This window comes from Pholcus phalangioides, unplaced genomic scaffold (genome assembly GCF_987345545.1).
Source record: "Pholcus phalangioides strain wild (caught in Gottingen) unplaced genomic scaffold, Ppha-v1.0 ptg000022l_1, whole genome shotgun sequence".
Classification (NCBI taxonomy): domain Eukaryota; kingdom Metazoa; phylum Arthropoda; class Arachnida; order Araneae; family Pholcidae; genus Pholcus; species Pholcus phalangioides.
Genome location: NW_028301615.1, coordinates 21,524,888 through 21,547,433, shown reverse-complemented (window position 1 = coordinate 21,547,433; position 22,546 = coordinate 21,524,888). Strand labels below are relative to the sequence as shown.

Genomic DNA, 22,546 nt, shown 5'->3' with positions numbered 1-22,546 from the left:
CGCGAATTTTAACTATTCCTCAAGTTATTTCTCTTATTTATTTACGTTTTGCCGGTCCGTAAATTATTGCTCCCATTTCCGCCGGTCCGTAAATTATTGCTCCCATTTCCGCCGGTCCGTAAAATTTTTCGATTGCTTTTACCGGACCGTAAAAAAATCCCCCGCATGTAAAAAACCTTGAAGAACATTGACACCAAGTACTTCAACATGTTAAATTTCGTCTCACTCGACAGCGATTTATCATGTTTGTCAAGTTTGTGTATATTGTGATGGTTCTTTTTCCGTATTTTGTGACAGCTCTCTGAAGTTAGTGTACATCTTCTCCGTCAACCCATACCTGGGTCCGTTACAGATTTGCCTCGGAAGGATGGTTATAGACATTGTCAAGTTTTTCTTCGTTTACACCCTCGTACTCTTTGCCTTCGCTTGCGGTATGAACCAGTTGCTTTGGTACTATGCTGACATGGAGAGACAGGTCTGTTTCAGCAAGAACCTGCAAGATTCCAAGGCCGATCATGCGGCGTGTTTCACGTGGAGGCGGTTCTCTAAGTAAGTTTCGTGTTCCACTTTTATACACGTTACGGCCAAAGACCGAAATCGGCCAGTTGGTGTGAGTTTGAAGCCCGAAATGTCCGAATTTCGGGCTTTGGCCGGTTCCTACATATCGATCCCTAAATATCCCTATATATCGATATTCCGATTCCTTCGATGGTTATGGTTGCCATAGAAATTATATGCCAAAATTATCACAAAAAAATACGCCAGCTTTTGGCGATGATCCCAAATTATAGGGATCGTATGAGCTGTTTGATGGTCTCTACTAGCTAACTAGAAGACCCTTCAATTACCCTATTATGGGGGACTTGAAGGAATCGACAAGGAGTGGAGGCTTAAGGTCCAATCCGCACCTTCTCGTGGTGCAGCCCGTAAGCAGCCATGTTTACACTTGATGAACGGACGCGGATGAACTTCCTCCAACCACACTAACCAACGTGGAGGACTATGGCCAAAAAACCCTCTGAAAAGGAAGAGATATATAGGGGACGGCCAGAACCCGAAATTCTGACATTAGCCGGGTCAATTAGCCGACACCGAACTTTCGGGCTTTGGCCGTAACATATACGAGGTGCAATCTCAAAAAGTTCCCGGACTGACATTTCGTAACGCCTCTTCTCTTATTATCGCTATGGTGTTGGGGCAGGATAGATCGATCCCAATGTTTTTACTACAACTACTACTGTTTCAAGGCTTTCTGGAAGTAGGTGTGTTCTGATAAGCGTATATTAAAGACAAAAGTTTTACCAACGTTCTTCACAAAAATTAATATTTTCTGCTCCTTTCGGGAACTCTAAGGGTGGGAACTACCTACAGGGTGAATACTATCGAGCACTCACACGTGATTCCTTGAGGGGAAAACTAATATGGAAAAGTGTTTTCTGTTTTAGGATAGGACGAATATTCACGGAGTTATTACGTTTTGAAATTCTGCGACGCGTCATTTATCTAGCGGTGTTAACGCACCAAACACCGAACGAAAGTAAATTTCTCCCTCAGCAGGTGGGTTGCCCCTTTTCGAAAATGAACTGAAATATTCAACACCGTTAGAAGCCAAGTTCAGCTATTTTCTTTCACGATTGGTGCCTTTTTTCCCTCTTCGTGTAGAGTGATGCTAGCCTTGTTATTACGTGTTGCCTTCGTCGCACTATATTGACAAATTTATCACTAGATTTGTAAAGCGTTAGCCAAACGAGATCTATTGGAAAAAATGATATTTTACCAAAATCGACAATTTTTTCCCCAAAATGTGGTGATATTTTTTCCTTCACTGTTAAGTGAAATTTTTTGAGGGAAAGGACAAGAGGAAAAAACTGGTTTGCCAAGCATTAGCTTTCTTGATTGAGCTCAGGTTTGAAGCATTGTCATCGGCTTAAACACGCCAAATTATCCGTTTGGTGCACGTTCGGTGAATTCGGCAGGATTCCACAGTGACGTCATCAATTTTTAATGCGTTACAACTCGTTAATTATTGGTCAAATCAAAAAACCGGAAACAATTTTCCATATTAGTTCTTCACAAGGAATCAGGTGTGTAATTATTGGGAGGTCGATAGTATTCACACCCTCTGTATAAACATCCAAAGAAGAGTACTGTTGAGTTTTGTAAATAGATATATGTTTTTAAAACATGGCAAGATGATTTATATATAACTAGTATTTATATGGAACATTCCCGGATTTTTCCGCAATTTTATGTATGGTGGTATTCTAACTTGCAAGGGCTTCAAAAGTTGGATAGCTAAGACATCCACAAGGATATATTAGAGGCCATTCAAGTATTGCGTCAGCAGATTTTTAGCCATTTTTTACCTCCTTCCCTGTCAGTAAAACTCTGCCCCCCCCCCCCCCCCACTCGTCAGCACTGTCCCCACCTCCTAACCGACATTGGGATCAGAGACGTATGCAGGGATGCCAAGCCCCTCCCCCCACCACCAAAAAAATTATTTTTTTATGCAAAAAATTTAAATTATTGGAAGAAAATGCCTTAACATACGTTATTATAAGAAAATTCTGTTAATTGCTATTTGAAGGTTAAGAGAGGATCCAAAATTTCTCTTCAAAAAATTCATTGCGAATTTTTACCCTCTATAAACCATATATGCTGAATCCATGACCTGCGGATCAAATGTGGCCCTCGAGGTTAGTTGATGTGGCCAGCCACCTCAACCCATATTTTGTAAAAATGGAGATTCAAGCAGCACATCTGTAGATTACTTAAGTGACCAGTGTCACAATTACAGAGCTTAAATGCTGCCCGGGGCACATTTTCAGATCGTTCAAGTAGGACAATGGCACATTCACAAATCACTCTACTCACCCGCAGCACAATTCCAGAGTACTTAAGCGGTCCGTGGCGCATTTAGAGATCCTAAAGTGACATGTGGCGCAGTTTTGGAGCACTTTTAAGCGACTCGCAAATGCAGTTCTACATGACTCGTCAAGTTAACCGCGGCACATTCCCAGATTACTTAAATGATCCGCGTCGTATTTACGTACTGTTTGAGTGATGCATGGCACAATTCCAGAGCACTTAAGCGGTCCGGACACCTTTCCAGATCACTTAAAGGATCCGCGGAACATTTAGAGATCACTGAAGTGGCTATGTAGAGGACTTATCAATAGGAGGAACATTAGTTCAGTTGCCAGCAAACTAGGGAAAGGGTTTTTCTCGTTTTCGGCACACTCAGTAAAATACCAATAAGAATATTTCGAATTTTACAAAGCGTAGTTGATGACGTCTTACAGTACTACAATTCCAGAGCATTTAAGCGGCCCGTGGGACATTTCCAGATTACTGAAATAGATGTTAAGTTGGTGATTTATTTTTGTGGAGAAAATAAATGCTCCCTTCGGGGAACCCCGTATGGCGAACTATGTTTGCCAGGACGGAGATTAGTATCTCTTACTCAAATAGACGCTTGGTACATTCGCAGATCACTTAAGTGACCCGCGACGCAGTTCCAGAACACTTAAGCGGTCCGCGGCACATTTAAAGATCCCTCGAGTGACATGTGGCGCACTTTTAGAGCACATAAGTGGTAACCCCAATGCAGTTCCACATCATTCAAGTTACCCGCTGTACTTTTCCAGATTACTTGAGTGATCCACGGCACAATTACGGATTACTTGTGACGCATGTCGCAGTTCCAGAGCACTAAAGCCGCCCGCGACACATTTCTAGAGCACTTGAGCGGCCCGGACACATTTCTAGAGCACTTGAGCGGCCCGGACACATTTCCTAAACACTTAAAGGATCCGCGGAACATATAGAGATCGCTAAAGTGGCTCTGTAGAGGACTTATCGATAGGGAGAATGTTAGTTCAATTGCCCACAAACTAGGGAAAGGTTTTTCTCGTTGCGCACCAAGTTAGTTGCCATTAAGTATTTTACAAAACGTGGTTGATGACTTATAAGCATCATCCAAACCCCCTCCCCCCTTGTCATCAAAATTCAGTAAATCCGAACCCCTCCCCCCATCGATGCTGACGTAATACTTGAATGACCCTGCCCCCTTCAGTAATTCAGTATTTTCCTTTTTGTGTAGGAGCAAAAAATCCAGGAACTTTTCCACCTCCCCCCTATAAACAGACGATGAATCAATGAATGAATGTAGGTCGATGATTTATCAAAATATATCGATATATTTTATGCTTATCTATCGTAATTTCAATCCAATTTTGCAGTTTGTTCGAATCCTCTCAGACTTTATTCTGGGCGAGTTTCGGTCTCATAGATCTAGATAATTTCGAGCTGACCGGTATACAGAGCTACACGAGGTTTTGGGGTTTGTTGATGTTTGGTTCTTATTGTGTCATCAACGTCGTGGTCCTCCTCAATTTGCTCATTGCCATGATGAATCATTCATACCAGATCATTTCGGTGAGTTCTCGGTCACATTCTCAGATATTACCGAAAATATATTAAATCCTCCCGTTGCAATTCGTAAATGATTTGTTTCAGAAAGAGAGGCGATTAATTTATTGCGTTCCTTCTTTTTCTTTCCTCACTCATCATCAAGGAACACGCCGACGTGGAATGGAAATTCGCCCGAACGAAGCTTTGGCTGAGCTACTTCGAAGATGGCGCTACCGTACCGCCTCCGTTCAACATCATACCGACGCCGAAGAGTGTGCTCTACCTGTACAGGTGGGTCATGAGGAAATGCTGCGGAAATATCCGGACGGTCAAAAAGGAACATCTGAAAACCATCAGGGTACTTACTACATACAGTATTACCATATTTTTGTTTTAAAAAAAATATATATCCTCGAGTTAAGAAGTGGTTTTTTACGTAGGAATATTAGGGAAGTGCAAAAGTTCTACCCCTTTTTTACTGCAAAACAGACGGATACAATGAAGTTGTACCTTCAGTGCACACAGGAAAGATTGAGATATTCGTTGCCTCTGCAGTCTAGTGCGTTCACCCGGAAAGTGAAAGGACGTGGGTTCGATTCCCCGCACAGGAGCAGTTGAATTTTCTCTCTCTCTTGAACATATCTAGGCATCAGCCAGCTAATTAAGACCTTTCTATGGATAGCGGAGAATTACGTCATCCTCGGATAAGTCGCCATTTGGTGGTATTGTGAACTTTGCCCTGAGTTAGGTCCGACCAACGTCCCGTTCAGTGCACGCGAGCTCTAAGGAAAGATTGAGATATTCTTTGCCTCTGTAGTCTAGCGGTCTAGGCAGCACCTCCTGGAGATAGCAGGCCTCCGCACTGTTTGCCATAAACGTCATTCAGACTACCTAGCAAGTTTGCCACATTTTGAACCACGGCATCCTATTTCGTTTCTTCTTATTTTGGCGTAGAATCTTCCTGATTGGCTCACAAATACCGCGTAGTGATTGTATGTGGGGCATAGAAATCGCCAATTCTGAGCCCGATGATTTCTTTTCCTCATGACGATGATACTGGCACGAGCTGGGAATTTTTTTTCCTCCTGAATATTCTGAGGGAAAATGGACTACTTACTGACGTCACAAGCAGACTGCGGAAGTCTTCTATCTCTAAGAGGTGCTGGTCTAGGGCGTTCACCCGGGAACTGAAAGGACGTGGGTTCCATGCCCGTCAGGGGCAGTTGAATTTTTCTCTGTTTCCAAAATATATCTTCGCACAGCCAGCTGTTAAAAACCTTTGTGTGGATAGCGGAGAGTGACATCATCCTCGGATAAGTTCTATTTGGCGTCATTTGTGACTTTTTGGCGTCTGTTTGGCAGTATATTAGTCCCGTGCTGATGAAAAGCATATGAATTAAATCAGAAAAGACAATTTTTTCTACTTCGTGAAATGAATTTTTTGGTAAAATTTTCGTTCATGAAATTTAGTAAGTCTCTGCCTCCCCCCCCACCCCCGGATAAAATGTCGATAAGAGTGAACCTATATATATGCAGAGTGCAGAGCAAAACGGGAGTATGACATTTTACTGGCCAACCGTTGGGCCTAGAGCCGTACTTCCAATTAGAAAAAGTTTCCATATAACGTGCAGTACACAGATATGGCATTCATGTTTCAAGGGGTTGTATAGTTATTAAAATAAAGAAATTTCTTTAATAAAATTTAAATTTACTTTTTATACGGTACCCGTATGGGGCCATTCAAGTATTACGTAAGGATATTTTCAGCAATTTTTGACCCCCCCCCTTGTCAGCAAAACACTGACCCCCCCCCCTCCCCCCGTCAGCAGCTTAGAATATTTCATATCTTCAAAAAGGGGTGGTTGATGACGTAGGCAACCTTCAAACCCCCCCCCCCTTGGTATCAAAAGTCAGCAAATCCGAAACCACCCCACCCCGATGCTGACGTAATAATTGAAGTTGTAGAAAGTTGTTGCTCTGGGCAAGGGGGGGGAGGGGGGTTTGAAGGTTGCTTACGTCATCAACCACCCCTTTTCGAAGATATGAAATATTCTAAGCTGCTGACGAAATTGGGGGGGGGGAGCAGTGTTTTGCTGACTTTTGCTGACAGTCGGGGGCAGGCGGAGGTCATTTTGAGTCAAAAATGAGTGAAAATCTGCTTACGTAATACTTGAATGGCCCCTAAAAATGGCCCCTTTCAAAATTCTAAATCCAATATTCCCTGAGATATTCGAATTCGAAAAACGGAGAAATATTGAGGGGAGGGGCGGAATAGCGTTAAATGCGGATAAAACGGTTTTTTCCCATTTTCACGCTGGTTTTTTTCCCCCCAACTTCACTCCGTTTTCCGAATTCGAATACGTCAATGAATAAATCACTTTAGAAACATGGAATTTTATTGTTGCACACGGGGACCGTATAAAATTTTTTAATTTTATTTTAATAACTAAACAACCCCCTTGAAAGACGAATGACATATCTGATTACTACACGTTATTTGGAAACTTTTTCCAAGTGGACGTATACCTTTAGGATCAACTAGGTTCGCCAGTAAAATATCATACCCCTGTTTGCTATGCGCCCTGTATATATACATACATACACACACCACTAGGACACAAGTGTGAGATTTCTTATTTACCTAGTTGTAGGCATGGACGTTTCAACATTTTAGGCTCCCAATGGCAAAGTAAAATTCAGGGCACTTGCACTCGAAAAAAAATCGAGGTACCAGGATCAGATCATATAGGCTTACAGGCAATTCCTGGATGGGCTCAGGCATCAAATTGGTCCTATGTTTAATACTACTACTATATAAACCAGACATGCACCTCGTCCATATTCCTCTGTGGAACTTCTAATGAATTGGTACATGTTGGAATGTGTGTGTACGTTCCGTGAAGTTTGCTTCAATGCAATGCTTGTTATGTGTAGTGCTGCCGTCTGCAGTCAACTTTTTAAACTACGAGTTTTTCTCAACTCTTAGTGAGTGAAGTGTAATGAATGAATAACTGTAATGTTGTAGGCCCGTTGCTCTCTGTGGCGAGACTTTTTAACGGTAACGTCGGCTCGCATTTGCGCCACAGAAAACCAACTTCAGCCGACCACCACTGTGGCGACGGTGGGGTACGAACACTGGCTGAAGTTGGTTCGACGCCGGCTGTGAGCAGGTCTACTACTTGAAAAAAGTCTCCCCGCAAAGAGCTTGCTACGATACATGATGCTTACACTATACTTTACAACATGATACTTACATAACAATAAAGTTCAAGCAGAATTACCACCTTCACTTCAAAATATGAAAGACAGATATCAGCACCAGCAAGATCATAAAACACAAGCACATCTCTGACAACATAAGTGCGTTAGGGGCATGCATCGATGTACCGATTCCACCACATGTAGGCCCACGGATTCGTTAGAAAATCCACAGAGATTAAGGAATGTGCCTACGAGGTTCATGCACAGTTAATTAGCAGTAGTAAACTGCGGCTACTATGGTGGTCGAGTGGTCATAGTGACGGGCTCACGTCGCGAGGGCCCGGGTTCGAACACTACCGTCGCCTTAGTGGTTGGTGATCGGCTGAAGTTGATTTTCTGTGGTTCCCAACTTCAGAGGCACGAAAGCGTGCCGATCTCCCCATTGAAAAGTCTCACCACAGAGAGCAACAGGCCTACTCAAAGAATACAGTTATTCAATCATTACACTTCACTTGTTGTTAGAAAAATCGATGGCAGATGGAAGCACTACACACAACAAGTATTTCACAGAAACAAACTTCCCGTCAGGTTCGCTACACGCACATTCCAACATGTACCATTTCGTTAGAAGTTCCGTGGAGGAATATGGACGAGGAGCACGTCTGATTCGGTAGTACAGTCGAATCCCGTTTTAACGAATACCGTTATAGCAAAAATCTCGTTTTGACGAACACTTTTCTAATCTCCCGGATAAGTTGACATAGAAATAATGCAAAAACCTGGAATTCCTTTATAACTCCTTTCCCTATGCCGAAGTGATTTCTCCGGTCCCTTGGAGTTCGTTATAACGGGATTCGACAGTAGTAGTAAATTGTACCTCTAAGACAACAGAACAAAACCACGAGGGTAAATGCCCCCGCTTGCTCTTTTTACAGAAGGTAAGAGGCCGGGAGGGGGGGGGGGAATTCCCCAGGCTCTGGCATCCGTGTTGCCACGAGAAAATTTTAAAATAACATTATATTAAACATAGTAATAGGGATTTGATTCACAGCCAGTGTGTCGTGGCCAGTTTAGGTGTCACCGAGGTGCCTTGAAATTCCCATGTGGTATTTGTGGAACTACCAAGGGGTATCACCAATGTAAAAAGTTTGAGGATCCCAGTAGGGGGTGTGGAGCTCTGCACTTACTTAATAGTACGGGGTGGTCATAAAATTTACTTTGCCGAGGCCCCTAGCGCCGCAAAAATCAACTAATTTGTGTTACAGGTGTTTCCGAGTATGGCGATCGAGAATGAAAAAAAAAAAAAAAACTCTCGCGGTTACGGTAGCAAAATTTGAAAAACAGCTTCCACTTTTATGTACTGCGAAATCATTGCAGTAAAATCATGAACGGTGTTGAAACGGTACTTGTAGCACTATAAACGCCGGCACAGGGTGCAGACAAAGAAAGAAGATTCCGAACCAAAGTGTGGTTCGGTGCGCAGGGAACTTACTGCAGATTTGCGGAAGTCCTACGACCGAACGGCTAGAGCACCAAGCTTTTCTGTCTTTGTCTACGTCCAGCCCCGGCGTTTATGGTGCTACAGGTACCGTTTGAACGACATTCGTGGGGTTTTTTTTCACTGCGCTAATCATTTCGCAATGCATAGAAGTTGTGCATTGCCTTTCGAATTTGTCGAAATTCCGTTGTTGTAAACGGAAAAGCTGGAAGTTTTGTGGTTTTCCGTCTCATTCTGGAGCACATACTGGGGCTATATAATAAAGGCTGTTTCATGACGTAGTCGGAGTCGGTACAAGTTGACATCATGCGCGACGTCATTGCTCAAACACAACTTCTAGAATGAGCCCGCTTTGCTACCCTGTTAATCATGATGGCTTGCAACCGCTGTACTGTCCATTTCACTGAATTATTTCCGAAATTATCTTTTCGGTTTTATTGTCATTAGTATTTGTATATTTATTGAAATTTATTTAAAAATTTCAAATAAGAAATTTTGCATTTGCATATGAGGTATGACTTCACTAAGATCGTGATTACACTATAAAGGTTTGATAAAATCCCTTTTATAAATCTTGGAAAATCCAACTATAGGTCACATTCGAGTAAATACAATCGATAAGCTATATATTAGTGGAATTTTTCAAGTATCATAAAAGAACTTTTAGAAAACTTTTATAGTGCAATCCCGGCCAAAGAATATTTTTCTCGGATTTATTTTAGTTGAATCACGTACGTTTGTTTACTTTCATTGAGTTGATTGAAAACCAACTCGAGGCAGATAATTCCAATTATCTTTTGAATATTTTTTGATAATCTTTTTTGTCTTCATTTGAATTAGGTGTAGCTTTTAGAGGCCTGAACTTCGTTAGCGCCAATACAACTGCAATATAAAAAAAACTTAATAGGAAACACATATTAAAAAAATCCTAATATAAAATTTTTAAAGTTACGGTCGGACCCGCTTATAACGAAGTCGGAAAAAACAGTGCATCTGCTCGTTATATCCGTACAGACTTGGAAAATGGTTCATTTAATCAAAATTAAATTCCTCTTTGCTCTTGAAAATCGGGAATTACGAAACGTCGAGTGTGGTCCCGAATTTTTTGACACCGAATCTTTGACACCTCGCTTTTTGTCCGTTTTTGGATTTAAACTAATTTTGAAAGCAGTAAAAAGCGTTTTGCGCTTGAACATTCTCAAAATTTACTCCCACGCGATGACACCATCCCGACCAACGTCCGCATCTGGGTGAAGAAGACGGGTAAATGTATCAAAGATGGATTTTAGGGAGTGCCTTGGTAATAAACCTCCTCTCTTTTTAAGACTTTTTCAAGCAAAATAAGACTCAATGGAGAACAGTAAAAAAGTTCAGCAAAGAGAATTTTACCTTAATTACCAAAAATTTCATAATAGAAAAAAAAAATATTAACTGTAGCTAAGCATTGTTGAAAGATAAGTATTCAGATATGAAGATTTTTAGATAAGACTACACAGGAATTCTTGACAATTCCTGTTTGAAAATCGGTTGAAAATTCATAATAAGCGGGCTTTCTGAAATAGTTGGGAGATATAATCAATCAAAATAACACAGATAAGCAATACCGAAATTCACGGGATATGGGAAAAAATTCGTTATAAGTGAAAATTCGTAATGACCGTGTTTGTTGTAAGCGAGCCCGACTGTATTATTATTATTTTGAATGTTAATATCAAAATACATTAGTATTACTTACCAACTATTTCTTTTATGGATTTAATCCATTTCTTAGCTTATAGGTTATAAAAATGTCACACGGTCAAAGCCTGTGACCACTAAAGCAGCACCATAAACGAGATATCACTCACTTCGACAGTAAATAAGCAACTAAAATGTAAAAAAAAAGCCATTAAATACGCATGCTGATGTCGTCTGATAAAAAAAAAAAGTGTTTGAGCAGTGACGTCACGCAGTAGCTCAGAGACCACGCCCACTGATCCAAGGCGGCAGCGCGACTTCAAAGCCGCCTAGTTCAAAAAGCTATTTTGAAAAGCTATCAAACAGCCCTTACTATATATCACTGGCGCATACTCGGATACCCATACCTCGAATTTCATTCGCATTAGTTTATTTTTGCGGCCGCTAGGGGCTCGCCAAAGTTATTTTACGACCGCCCTGTACTTCGAAAAATTAATGCTGAATTAATAAAAATGTTAATTAATAGATCTTTAAACACATTTTTTTTTTCAGCGGAAAGCCAAGCAAGCAAGTGAGCGAGACCTACGGTATCAGGTAAGGGGAAATTCTACTAATACATTGACCATCACTTCAAAGCCATCAAAAAAAAAAACTAACTAATAATCTCAACCTCAACGTTGATATTTGTTTTCGTTCACAATGATTACCTCCCTTCCCAAACTCGTATACGATAGCATGTGATTGTGGGTGTCATTAATTCCAGATGATAATGCGGAACCTGGTGAGAAGATACATAACGAAAGAGCAGCGGAACGCGGACAACCAGGGTGTCACGGAAGACGACGTCAACGAGATAAAGCAAGACATCTCGGCCTTCAGATACGAGCTTATAGAGATCATGAAAAACAGCGGTTTCAACACCTCAAGCGCCAGTGACGCTACTCAAGGTGGATTGGCCAAAGGTGAGGTATATCCGCACATATCACTACTGACCCGATACCACTATTGATAAGACTGCGTGGGGATTATTTCTGCTTCTGGAATCGGGATGGCAATTTGTCTGATAGGACGGGACATGTTGAGACAGTACTTTAACATCCACGTATTTTCCAAAAGCCCCCCTAAAATCATTCATTGGTTCTTAGGGGCCATTCAAGTAATACGTCAGCAGATTTTTATCGATTTTTCAACTCTCACCTCCCTGTCAGAAATATTTCGTCAGCCGTGCCCCACTGTTCCTAATGCATATTGGGATCAGAGACGTACGCGGAAGGGGGGGGGCCCAGACCCCCATGGCCTCTCAGCGGATCGAAAATTTATTTTTGATGGAAATATTTTCAATTACAGTTCGAAAGAAAATACCTCTGTATGTTATTATAATCAGTTTCTGTTAATTTCAATGCTGTTTGCAGGCTAAGAACTAAAAATTTCTTTTCAAGAAAGTCATTGTGACCCACACTCCTAAGCCTTTTGTGACCGACCCTCCAAAGGACGATCCTGCGTACGCCTCTGATTGGACTGCGCTTCGAGAATATACATAGGGAGTCTGGCCCACCACCGTTTGAAACCGCTGAAGTGAACTTTGCTATGCATTACTATGCATTACGTACAAAACAGGTAGAAGAACCCCCCCCCCTCCCATAAGTGAGACGGGGGGGGGGGTAGCGGTCTTAGAGGGGGCTACTAGAGAAGAATAGTCCTCTATAGAGGACTTATCAATAGGGGCACGGAGTAAGTTTGTTCAAGTGCTCACAAACTAGAGAAAGGTTTTTCTGGCATTCTCCAGTAAAGATACCAATAAGAATATTTCATATTTTTATAAAGTTATAAAGGGTGGTTGATGACGTCAGCATCCTTGAAATACTTTTGGCATCAAGTTAGTATATCTGAACCCCCCCCCTCCCCCATCGATGCTAACGTAATACTTGAATGGTCCCTTAGCGACATCACCGGTGATCACATCATTCGTAATTTTTTCTTGACCAACTGTGAACATTGCCCTTTGATTAAGCCATGGCCACACTCATGTCGAGATTGGCCCAATAGCCATTCACAAATATTTGCTTTTCCCTGATGCAAAAACGCTGACTACACACTCGCCGAGCTTGGCCCAATATTCGTTGGTGAATATTCGCCAAGAACAGAACCGGTTTTTGCAGAAAACTCTTCGTGTTGTGACTGTTGGTGTTTTTCGTTGATCAAACGGAGTGGAAGATCGGGTAGGAAGGCGGCACCTTTGACTTGGGTTGGAAGCTGGAAGATACTCGGCCCAGCCTCCAACATTTGACGATCATTGCCAATGGTAGAGCGGCCACAATACTTGCCCATGGAACGTATTGGGCCAGTCTTGACACGAGTGTGGCCATGGCTTTATCAGATGAGGAGCAAATTCAATTCAAAATACACTGCTCAAAAAAAGTTTAGAGGCCCATTTTTTTTTTTTTTTTTGATAGAAATTATGAATTGAGCCCCTTCACTTTTTTCAAGCCCTTAAACCCGTTCTTTAGTTTTTAGGTGATCATTCGCAACACCAACTGGGAACTTTGCCCTTTGATTTATACAGTGATACTCTGTTGAGTTTGATGCTAAGAGTCTTGTACTGAAAGAACGCGTGCTCTGAGAAGACATAGGCTTCATTTTTTTTTCAGTGTGTTTTATATTATAAAGCTGAATCTTTCATTTTACATGAAATTATTAAAAAACTTTCAGAAAGAGGAGTGCAGATACACGTGGGAAAAGATTCCGAGGTGGACAAGAATTCACTGGGCTCGAGTGACAGTAATTCTCTGATGAGGATGACTGGCGCTAAAATTCAGCTCACGACGCGGCTGTTTTACGTTAGCGCGTGCATCCACACTTCAAAGAAAATGTTCGCTAATGCCGAATCCGCATTCGCTAGTAGAGGCATTACTTCACCTCACGCCATATCGCTAGACTGCAATTTACTGCCGTTAACTAGTTGGGTTTGCAATGAAGGTGCCATCTATCGGTGGTTCACGTTATCGGGTGGTAACACGTTCGAAGTTTGTTCTTCGAATACATTTATACTGTCATTCATTAATTCTTTCTTTTATTTTGAGAGAGAAAAAAATAAACTGATTGGTGATTTAATAGTGATTTGCAATTAAATGAAATATTTTTCGAAGTCGTTCCTGAAAGAAATCGGCGTTCTTAAGCCTCAGAGATCTCTTAAAATGATCGTCAGATTGCAGTTTTTGAGCCCTGCCCCAAACTAATGCCCCCAAGAATTCTGAAATTTTCCATAAGTGTTTATTCGATATGTGTTAGTATAAAATGGATCTCGAACTTGGATATCTGATCATTCGGTTAGAATTTTATGAATTTTTTAAAGTTTGAAAGAAATACAGTCAAACCTCGTTAATGAGTCACTCTTGGGAGAGCAAAAATATGACTTAGTAAGCGGAGTGACTCGTTAAACGGAGTAAGCCATAGCTGTGCCAATTCCTACCCGAGGACAATTGGGACTTCCAAAAAGTGACCCGGTAAGCGAAGTGACGTGTTTACCGGGTGACGCACTAACGAGGTTTAACTGTATATAAATTTCAAAAATCTAAATTCAACATTTTTTTTAAAAAATACTTCCCATTAGTTAATTGCTAAATCCGAGGTTCATTTTACTTAAGCATGTCGAGTAAACATTTCTGCGGAATTTCAGAATTTTTGGGGTTGTAGTTTTTATTTAAATCTTACGGATGAGCTCAAAACTGCACAATTCGAGAAAATTGCGTTCAAAGCGTTTTTTCTCTTATATACGTTTACACTACATATAATTCATTATTTCTTTCTTTTATTGCGCAAAAAACGAATTAACCGATTGACACGAAATTTTTTGCATTTTATTTGCAATCGAATGCCAATTTTTGAAAATTCGATTTCAGGAGTCGTGACACCCCCTTAAACACTAATTTTTTTAATCGGTGCATATTTTAGTAATATGATAATCTCCTCTTTTGGAAAAAAAATCATCTTGCAAGTTATTATATAAATAAAATTTATTATAGTGAGCTCAATCATAGAGAAATTTAATGCAGTAAAATATCGGTTGATATAATTTTTTTTTTTGTCCTTGTGGACAAATTTTGTTATTTTTCGAAGTTTAGTTTCAATGATTATGACAAGATAAATTAGTTTTGTACTTAGCGTCATCTATATTTGATAAATAATACTTCCTAATTTCACACATTTAAATTTACATCATGGTTCTTTACTTTCTATCGTTTCTTTTATCCAAGAAATCAATTCTGTGGTGTTTGGTCAGAACATGATAACTCCAAAATCACATTTTTGAGATATAAACATTTTCATTTTCAATTAAAAATCAAAAATAAAGGATATACACAAATACAAAAGGTAATATCATATATTAGAATGTTGTTTAGCCGTACGCACGAATTTGTGCATTTTTATCTCACTTCTAATAAGTTATAATTACCAAGAGACTTACTTTTAGATCAAAAAGCCATTTTTTTTAGATATTATGTTCTGACAAAACACCACAGAATTTCTCAATGATTTACAGAATGCTTGACTATTTTGACGAGTCGTGCTACTTATAAAATGATCGGATACACAGTGTGACATCGGTTCGTACGATTTTCGTTCTGAGCTTTATGAGCCTGAGCCCAATGTATTTCGTATATTTGTCAGGTTTTACTGCCAGGTATGCTATATTCATCTGCGTATGTGCGAGTATAATTTTATTTATTAGAAATTTCTTGTGTGAACAGCTCTCCAGATCCCTTCTCCATTCATTTCTATTCATTAAGAAGGAGAAAAAGCATATTCATCTGTCCAAAATGTGTCGCTTAATTTCCTCAATTTTTCATTTATTTTAATTTTGTTAAAGCTGGCAAAATTTATTTTCTGGATGAGGTATATTTCATCTTTTTGTATTTAATTTTTCAATTAAAAGTTTTGCTCAGATGAATAAATTTTTTAATCCAAAAAGTTCTCGTATAAAATGCCTGTTAATTTCTTGAGATATTTACACGTTAATGGCCATAATACCTTCACCTGTTGGGAACATTTCCGTTGAGATGTACCTTAGATTATTATTATTTTTCTTCTTTTTTAGAACACTTCGAGGTATTTCTTAACCATATCTGTTATTCAGAATTTATAATACAGGCCTCAGCAAAAATCATTGAAGCTTAGCGTGGCCGTATTTCCCTAACCTCTTAAATGAAAAATATTTTTTAGTCATTTTCGAAAGACCTCCGTCCCAAAGGTGGTGAAACCCCTAAAATTCGTTAAAATTAATTTAAAAAAATTAAATCTGATATGAAAGTTACCATAAAAAAATTACTTATCATGATGGATATGTTTTCAATGATTTCATGTGACCTAATGTATTATCCCGCTTTATGTTCACAGGCACCGGCGGTAAGAAAGGGAGACAGAAAGAGAGACGCCTGATGAAAGGATTCAACATCGGCCTCGTCGAAGGCTCGATGCAAACCATCCAAGAATCGGACGTCGAGACCTCTAAAAAGTCCCCCATGTCCAGGTTTGCCAAATTGGCAAGACTCGCCAGTGGCAAAAAGGCCAAGAAAGCCGCTGCTAAGTGGCGCTACCACCACGGCGTCAAGAACCAAGAGACCATGTCCAGGAGTAGGAGTATGGATTCCATAAGCTCGGAAGTCAGTTCTGAAGGTGAAGCCACTCACAACGACACGACGACGAGTGGCTCGTCCCTGAGCCTCGCCGCCTCCGTCGGCGGCAACGGCGACGAAACCCTCAACGAAGTAGTAGTCGTCGCGAGCGATGACGAGTCGTCAAGGTGCGACAGGGGCACGAATACTGATACCCCGGCATTGAAGTGGTCGAAAATCACGAGGAAGCTCGGCGTCCTCACTTTCCCGGCGCGACTGAGGATGGCCTTCCACGAGACGGATAAGGAGACCTCTCCCCGGAGCCGGGAAGACGAATCTCCAAATTCGAAACACCACCAGCAACAACAACAACAGCACCACCACCACCACAACGGTCGTAAAAACAAGGCCCGGAGGACCGTCAGCGCTCCGGCTCCTTCCGCCAATCCCAAGCAGCTTCCCGCGAGCCGGCAGCCAGTGAAGCCACCTTTCTCGTCTATTCCTTCCGTAAGTGTCACCGTGGAGGACCATCACACCTTGGTGTCGGCCATCTCCGGTGGGAAAGGCGACAAAATGCGGTTGCCTCAACGAGATAATAACGAGTCCCCGGATATCATTTCACCGTCTTCCCCGAAAACTCCTGACGAGAGGTTCAAACTGCCACCGATCCGCGGCGTCTCGGCCGAAGACGAAGGAGGAGGAGGAGGAGGACCGGTGGTGGTGGTGTCCAAAGTGGTGCCCATCATCAAGAAGTGCGTCACGCGCACGGACAGCCTGTACGGGAAAGCGGACAGCAGCGAGTCGAACTCATCGTCCTGCTCGAGCATCAAGTCTACGGTCGTTGCAGCCGAAAAAAACGAGGTGGCGACCACGTCTTCAGTCATACCCTGCGACTCGACCGCTACTACTGTCAACCAGACAATTAGCCCTCACAAACCTAGCAACGGTACACTCGGGCTCATATCTATATACGGGATAGAACCGGTGAATAAGGAGATGCGGACTGGGTGGATTTGAGCTCCGGTGGTGCCAAATTAATTATTTTTGTATTAAAAACAAATTAATTATTTAAAAAAAAAATTCGTCATGCAAGAAAACCCCTTCTTACTTCTGCGAGCTGTTTTATCTCGCGTAATTAGCGTAACATCCCTGATATCAGCTAAATTACACATTGCGAATGTAAACTCAGGCTCTCAGTCCGATTATCTCTGGAGAGAGAGAGAGAGTAAGATTTTGGTGGTGTCCTTCAGCCATCTTGGACTCACCTCGAGAATTCTTTGTGAGGGAATAAGGTCATGTGATACATCATTTCAGACTCAAATTTACCGAGAAATACATCGGTGAAGTCAATACTCCGCTGTCTATCCCTATGGTGAGACCATAGACATCACTGAACAGGCCAAAATGGAGGAAAAATGGTTCCTTTAGTTTCATTATCTTTACCTATTCCTGGGTGCGAATCTCGGCCAATTCGAGTGAGGCGATGTACGACATGACCCCATTCCCCCTTTCTTGTGAATAATGACGTAATAAATACTAATACTCTAATAAAGTACGAGTATATTAATGTATCCAAGATGGCCGACAGACATTTCGTAATGACCTTAAAAAAATATAATATAACGAGGGTAACTCCGAAAGTCTTTAGCAGCGAATTCATTTTTTTAAAATAGCTGCGCAGCTGGAACTCGACACCACCTCCTCCTAGCATGAATACGCCCTAATATAATGCACTGCCCATAAAAGAAAGATTATGGTTGTCTTATCTAGGTATGGAGTATAGACCCACCCTTAGGGGTGGGTCAGGGAAGCATTATCTAAGTATGGATAGCTTCTCAATTTACCCATGTTTATCGTATTTCTTTTTAAATGTGTCAATTTTGTTAGAATTTACTATCCCCGGAGGTGAGCTATTGCATGTAACAACCCCTATTAGAGGGAAAAACCCCTCAGACACCACAACCTGAAATTGTTCCTTACTAAACAATACTGGTGTTTCCTTGTCGAAGCAGTTGATTATGCATTAATAAGTAATGGTCCTTTTTTTTTTTATCCATCCTGTTGATAATTTTAAACACTTCAATCATATCTCCTCGACACCTGCGTTCCTCCAATGGAAACATTTTCAAAAAATCAAGCCTCTTAATAGCTCCAGTCCCGTGTGTCATCGAGAGTACGCGTGGCTCTTCCCTGCACCCCCTCGACCAGGTCAATGTCCCTCTGTAAGTATGGTCTCCACAACATTACGGCATACTCCAGTCCAGGACGAACTAAGCTTCTAGTGCCTGAGTGGCGTGGTGGTAAGATGCTCGTCTACCACCGTGAAGGTTACCGTCGGATCACAAGTTTGAACCAGGAGATGAATATACGGATAACAAGATATTTTCCCTAACGAGCTTGAGGTGACCACCGATAGATAGCGCCTTTATTTCCTTCCCAACTCGCAATGGCAGTAAATTGCAATAAAGTGACATGACCGGAGCTGGTGTTTAGTAAAGAAGTTCAGAATGGACCAAGGCTCGGAAAAGTGGAAGAAGGATTTTAGGAGAACGCGAAGAGACCTTTCTAAGAATGAAACCCCAAGCATTTCATTCGTGTTTTTATTACCACAGCTGAACAATGATCAGAAAACCTAAGCCGCTCGTCAATGAGAATTTCCAAGCGGTGACCCTAGTTGCATCAGGTATGATAGTAATACCATTCAACTCTTAAGTGAAACGTGGATTTTTCGAACTAAAATGTTCGACTCCATGCGCTTATCAACACTAAAGATCATGCTCCATTCATTAGCCCATGCCGTAACATTCCGATTCCTGTTCATAAAAAACCAGCTACAGCTTGTATGTTTCTAGGCACTACAATTTCGACAAGTTTTCTAAGGATACGCCTCTGTGTTCGGAAAATTCACCGACAACAATTCACCGCCAGGAATAATCACCGACTAACAATTCACCGAATGGAATCGCTGGGAAAATTCACCGACATCAGTTCGACACGGATGAATGAACGAGTGGATGAATGATCGAGTGAGCAAGTGAACGAATAAACGAATGAGCGAAATCAGCCTCTCACTAGAGCTAGCTCGCTCTCACTCACTAACCAGATCACTCAGTCAATCACTAAGTAGTTCATTCTATCACTCCCTCATTGGGTCGCTCCCTCTGTCACTCACTCTCTAGGTTGCTCACTTACTGCCTAGGTTACTCGTTATATCACTCCATCACTAGGTCACTAACTTACCCGTAGGTTAACTCACTTGCTAAACATGTCACTCACTTACTTCATAGATCAATCACTAGCATTGTCGCTCACTATGTTATTCGATCACTCTCTCAGTAGGCTGGTCACTAACTTGATCTCTAGGTCGCTCATGTACTCCCTAGATGGATCACTTGCTCACTAGATCGCTTATTTTGTCATTCACTCACCGGTCATTCATTCTATCAACTCATTAGGTCACTCATTCTATAATCAACTCAATAGGTCGCTCACTCTGTTGTTCACTCAATCCCTGGTCGCTCACTCTGTCACACACATTCAATCACCAGGTCACTCATTCTGTCACTCGCTCACTCACTAGATCACTCGGTCTACCACTGGCTCGCTCACCATGACACTCACTTACTAAGTCACTTAATCTATCTCTAGGTCTCTCACTCACTAGTTTGCGCACTCACCAACTCTAACCACTCCGTCACTCACTAACTACTGTATCATTTACTAACTCACTCGGTCATTCCTCGCCCACTTACTGGCTCCCTGACTCGAGTCGAACCACTGAACCACACATGCATCTCGTCCATATTCCTCTGCGGAACGTCTAACGAATTGGTATATGTTGGAATGTGTGTGTGTGTGTGTGTGTGTGTGTAGCGAACCTGACTTGAAGTTCGCTTCTGTGTAATTCTTGTTGTGTGTAGTGCTTCCATCTGCCATCAATTTGATTCGAGTCGAACTGTTGTCGGTGAATTGTTTATCTACGAATTTTCCCAGCGGTGAATTTTTCTTAAACATATTTTGCTCTGAACTATGCAATGCCACCAAACTTCCATAATTTTCCGCGAAACTCGTGGCATGTAGCTGGCCTATGTCGATACCTATTCCTTCTTGGTTTTAAAGAAGTAATAACATTAAATCGCTTATATACAGTGAATCCCACTTATAGCGTTTCCCAAAATCTCGTCTGGAAATTCGAATTGATTGACTTCACCTTGTGCCTTTGCTAAATTATTTATTTCTTCAATATTATTCAACCAAGGATAGTTTGGACTCAGTCAGACGAGGTTGCACGGACTGAGTCTCAAGTCTCCCTCTTGCGACGTGTTCGAAAGACAGAAGCTGCCGGATCTTCACTCAATATTTCTCTGCATGAACGGTAACGTTGACACAGGGGTCTTAACCTTTTTGTGCAACCGCAGATAAATAAAACGAAGGCCACGGACCTCTTGGGTCGTGCTCATAGTCCGGCGACCGGAAGGTACGGGAGTGCATAATAGAGACTAGCGAAGAAACAGTTGTATTGTTTTGTTCTACACCACCACACTCGAGCAGCGAGCCGAAAGAGAGAGAGAGAAAAAGGCCACACAAAAACGAGTTGCGTGACTTGAACAAACCCGTTTGCTTTCACCTCGATCTGCTGATTTTCGCTATCAGCTGATTGGTCGGTTTCTCTATTATTTTTTTCTATCCTGTGGAGAGATCATCACCATCTCGCCCTTACATTTCAGAACCCCTCCGGTCATTCTTGCTATCCTTCTCCTCTTTTACTATGTGCGGACATCTCTTTCTCTCCACCCCCCTACGCATTTTTTTTTCTTCCTCTTCGAAAAATTCTTCTAGCACTTATCCTCCTCACTCCACTAAGAGCCCAGCCCTACATAGTAATGTAAAAATACTGAGTTTGTAGCGCGTCATGTTTCGTATAGATGGAGCACCCTCCTCGCGCTTCTTCTATGCGTGTAGTTGTTTTTTACTGCATAATTATCCGATGCTTGTAGTGACAGGATCAAGCGACAAGTCACATTAGAAGATTAACAGTTCATTTATATATATATATATTGAGAAAGAAATATAACAAAAGAGGACAGACATGGTTTACAAATCACTGATATAAGTCAAAACTAAACATATACAAAGTATGCACAAGAAGAAGCGTGAGAAGGGTGCGTCATAAGTTAATTGATTTCTCATCTAAGCTCTTAGACACCCCCCTCCCCCCAGCAAGAAAATCTCTCCGAGAACCCCCACCAGTGGTACGTAGAACCTCCCCCCCCCCCCTTCCTCTTGTTAAGAACCTGTGCCATAACAGCTTTTATACACATCCATATAATGAACTGCTGCTAAAACTTCCAGAGCAACCCTCGTGTTTTTCCACCACCTATCATTAAATTCAGGCTCAGGCCAGAGAGTTCGGTAATTACTTATATGTAATCAATTACATGACCATTGTATAGCCTATGGTGTTTCACAGCCATTCGCAGCGCTGAAACAAAAAGAAAACAATTAATTATTTGATTATTTAATTGGAAATATCTGTTATACGGCTGATTTTAATGGAACCAATCAATTTTGATAAACATAATACAATCGGCTCTTGAGTAATGATAAAATAATGGAAGGAAAACAGAGAGGACGGGCGACAACTTCCCCTTATTACATGCAAATTTTATTATGCATCAATTGGTCCTAAAATATTTATAAATTTTTTGAACCGTGGTCATATATGGAGAAAGTTTGCGCCTATATATATATATAAATATAAATATATATGTTTATATATTATAAATGATATACATATATATATATTACAACCCCAAGAACTCCCAACGAATATTTCAGAAGAATGTTAAAATATGCAAAAAAATGTTGATAAAGAAAAAAAAAGGCTTAGCTACCAAAAAAAAAAAAAAGAGAAAAATATATATATTATGTTAAAAATATTTTAGAAATGTTTAAAAGAATTTAAGAAGAAAAAAAAGGAAGTTCTAGCAACTGTACGTTGTGGTTTAAAAAAAAGAGGAAATTATCTGGAAATGTATATATATATAATAAATTAAAGAAATAATAATAATTATATAATGATAGATTTTAGCAGGAAATAATGTCGAAAGAAAGAGTGAGGAAAAAAAAGGTATTCAAAGAAATG

At 41.0% G+C, this 22,546-nt stretch overlaps 1 protein-coding gene across 1 annotated transcript in view; it reads left to right on the top strand.

The window, feature by feature from the left end:
- LOC149069996 (transient receptor potential-gamma protein-like) overlaps positions 1-22,218 on the top strand; it is a 226,365-nt gene extending 204,147 nt beyond the window's left edge. Inside the window, exons 10-15 of the mRNA XM_089249484.1 lie at positions 298-549; positions 4,242-4,437; positions 4,577-4,771; positions 11,342-11,383; positions 11,553-11,751; positions 16,184-22,218. Of these exons, the coding sequence (XP_089105610.1) occupies positions 298-549; positions 4,242-4,437; positions 4,577-4,771; positions 11,342-11,383; positions 11,553-11,751; positions 16,184-17,418 (2,119 nt within the window). The 3' untranslated portion in view covers positions 17,419-22,218. The remainder of the gene's footprint in view (positions 1-297; positions 550-4,241; positions 4,438-4,576; positions 4,772-11,341; positions 11,384-11,552; positions 11,752-16,183) is intronic.
- The last annotated feature ends 328 nt before the right edge of the window (positions 22,219-22,546 follow it).